The following is a 3,465-nucleotide window of genomic DNA, read 5'->3' as shown; positions in this document are numbered from 1 at the left end:
TTGATCAAGATCCTTCTTACAATAACACAAGGCAAGCATGTTCTTGGACCTTGGGAAGTTCATTTATTTGCTATACTATTATTTAAGAAGTGTATACTAGCTATGACCGGTTTGGCTCAGTGGATAGTGTGGGCCTGCAGACTGAAAGGTCCCAGGTTCAATTCCTGTCAAGGGCATGTACCTTGGTTTTGGGCATATCGCAGTAGAAGGTGTACAGGAGGCAGCTGATCATTGTTTCTCTCTCATTGATGTTTCTAACTTTCTATCCTTCTCCCTTCCTCTCTGTAAAAAAATCAATAAAATATAAAAATAAATAAATAAAATAAAAAGTGTATACTAGTATATAGCTCACTTTATCCTTGTTGAGTATGCATAACATTCCCAGTGTCTCCTGAAGTCCAATAGGCAAATCAAGTTCTCAGAGTTTTTTGCTTTTCCGCCCTAAGTGTGACTGAAGCTAAAGGAGAAACATCTTCTTCCAGCCTCCCATAGATGGTGGTGGATGAGTGAAGTTCCAGTGACAATGATATTTCCTCAGAATAAACTCTCTCTCCCTCTTGCTCGCTTCTATCCTTTGTCTTACATAATGGGTAATGTACCAAGGGCAGCAGCATAAGTTTGGAGTCATCCAATGGCAAATCCTATATGAATGGTCTAACAGTTGCTTTTAGAATGGTGAGAGTAAGGACACGTGTAATTTAGGGCAAAGTTTTGCAAAACTATTTTGTTCTTTATAAAGGGAGTGTGGATATTATATAAAATTGTGTTTCAGAAACACATTTTGGAAGCTATGAAGATATCTATATTTTGTCATAATCTGCACACATAAATACATATGCATATTCAGATCCTGCACTCTTCCTGTGATAAACACATGTGGGCCCAATTTTATGCACTCTCCTCACCTTCCTGTTTTCTATAGATAATCATTCTTGACCTAACAAGTTAGAATTACCCATGATTGAAGGTCTTTACAAGAGGATCCCCAATAATGACATTTGCATTATTTGAGCTTGAGAAGATCAAAGCAACAAGGACACAGACCCTTGTACAATGGCTGCATATGTTGGAGGATAATGTTCTACAGATCAGTAACATATCTCTGCAGGTAGAATTATGGGGAGAAGATTGGAGGAAAGAGAATGAAACTGACTCAATCTTGAACAGTGGGAAAATATTAGGTCTAGTAATAATTAATGTCGTTTTCTAATACTTTTTTAAAATTGAATTTATTTAAATAATACAACAAAATTTAATCAACAATATAGTTGCCGTTGTTTTCTACTACTTGTGCCCAACTCTCAAGAAGCATTTTAATCCCTCTGTTGTAAAATTCTTGTGATTTTGATGCAAAAAATTCGGTCAATGCATTTTTGAGGCATTCTTCATTATTAAATTTTTTTTCCAAGAAGAAAGTTTTGCAAAGAACGAAACAAATGGTAATCGGAAGGGGCAATATCAGGAGAATATGCAGGTTGAGGGAGAACTTCCCATTCCAACTGGCGCAGTTTTTCAGCAGTGAATCTTGCACTATGCGGTCGTGCGTTATCGTGGTGAAGAATTACGCCCTTCCGATTAATCAGCTCGGGTTCTTTTTCTCTTAAAGCTTGGGCTAACCTTTCCAATTGGGCACTATACACTGCACTTGTAATGGTTTGGTTAGATGGTAAAAGTTCATAATGAAGAATTCCTTTAAAATTCCACCAAACACACATCACTTTTTCGCATGCAAGTCAGGTTTTGGCGTGGGCTGCAGAGCCTCATTTTTGTCCAACCATTGAGGCCACCTTTTCAAATTAACATACAGCACCCATTGTTCATCTCCGGTAACAATTTGCTCTAAAAACGGCAAACGGTTTTGACGAGAGAGGAGCGAACTGCAAATTGTGACTCTTTGATTACGGTTGTTGTCGGTCAACTCATGAGGAACCCATTTTCCAAACTTTTGGACTTTGCCAAGTGCACGCAATTGATTGGAAATTGTTTTTTGTGAACAATTTAAAGTTGTCGCAAGCTCTTGTTGGGTAATTTGAGGATTTTGCACCAAAAGAGCTTGAAGAGCTTCTTGATCAAAATTGGACACACGGCCTCGACCACTCTTGTCATCTAACGAAAAATTTCCCTCGCCAAATTTCTCAAACCAACGCTGGCATTTTCTGGCGCTAACTGCATCTTGACCAAGAGCACTACAGATGTTTTTTGCAGCCTCACTTGCTTTTCTTCCTAATTGGAACTCGTAAAGCATGCAGTGCTGAATATGCTCTTCATCCGCCATCTTCTTAGCCCTAGTTCTGCAACAAAAACCAAACCAAACACAAACTTTTTCAAGCAAAACTTGTTAATTGCACTTCACACGTTCTGTAGATACCACGTGTTTGAAGGTTATGTCAATACAAGTCAACGCCAAGCAAGATTTTAAACGAATGTTTAAAAACGACATTAATTATTACTAGACCGATATAGTAAATCCCATAAAGTAGGCAAGTGCTAGAGAGCCCGAGTTTCTGATATGAAATAACACTAAAGCAGCAGAAGAAGGGAATATATTTACCTTATATGGAAAAATGTGTTCATGTTGAGTTTGAGATGTAATAACATTTGGATTCTTTTCAAAGGCAAAATTATATGTATTCTCAAGTGCTTTTTCTTTAATATCCAATATTTCTAGCATTTTAAATAAAAGTAGAAAATAAAATCAATTAAAACATAGCTACAATATTTTCACATTAAAATCTATAATTCTCCCTCCCAAAGGGTTGCTCTAAAATGAGCACCCTATCAGATGTTTCTCAGATCACTCAACAACTGGCTTATATATGAGACACTAAAAATAAAGATAAGGAAATATTAATTGTTCTACACCTGATTTTCTTTGACTGTTAGGATGACTTTCAATACAAGCTATTGTGAAATTGACTGACATGTTGGGAATTTCAAAGCATAAGTAATACTTTAATATGGGTTACTTTTACATACCGTATCACTTATTTGTACTTATTCAGTCCTAGCATTTTCTTCTCTCAAATAAAATCATGGCATAAGGATTAATTTGAATTGCAGCTAATATTCAATTTTAAAAAATAGTCTATTACTCCAAAGTCAGTTATTGTATTACCTTACATATATAGCCAACTATGAAGAGACACATGTAGAATAACTCATGATATTTTAATAGATTCCGAATTCCCAACTATATTAATGCTAAAAATTTCTCAATTAAAATAATGATTCTCAGTACAATGCAGAATATTACACATCATTTTATTGTGTTTTTCATTAATATTTCTGAATCCTTGAAAGAATTAGCAATGGTTTAGGATTTAGGACCTCAGCTATTTAGCATTGGAAGCAGTAGGAGAGTCTTTTATGAAATAATGTGAAGTCTTTACAGTTCTCACATGTATTATGTGAAATTGAGTCCAACCCTAGAAAAATCAGGCCACTTGATTATGAATGAGTTTTCTA

At 35.7% G+C, this 3,465-nt stretch overlaps 1 protein-coding gene across 1 annotated transcript; it reads right to left on the bottom strand.

The window, feature by feature from the left end:
* Nucleotides 1-1,289: 1,289 nt before the first annotated feature.
* LOC311617880 (histone-lysine N-methyltransferase SETMAR-like) lies at nucleotides 1,290-2,597 on the bottom strand. Its single transcript, XM_084874767.1, has 2 exons — nucleotides 2,552-2,597; nucleotides 1,290-2,291 (listed from the first exon to the last, which is right to left on the bottom strand). The coding sequence occupies exons 1-2, from the start codon at nucleotides 2,572-2,574 to the stop codon at nucleotides 1,715-1,717; spliced, it is 600 nt and encodes a 199-aa protein (XP_084730893.1). The 5' UTR covers nucleotides 2,575-2,597; the 3' UTR covers nucleotides 1,290-1,714.
* Between the last annotated feature and the right edge of the window lie 868 nt (nucleotides 2,598-3,465).

Source organism: Pipistrellus hanaki (genome assembly GCF_964339955.1).
Source record: "Pipistrellus hanaki genome assembly, chromosome: 2".
Classification (NCBI taxonomy): Eukaryota; Metazoa; Chordata; class Mammalia; order Chiroptera; family Vespertilionidae; genus Pipistrellus; species Pipistrellus hanaki.
This window is presented reverse-complemented; position numbering and strand designations above follow the sequence as displayed.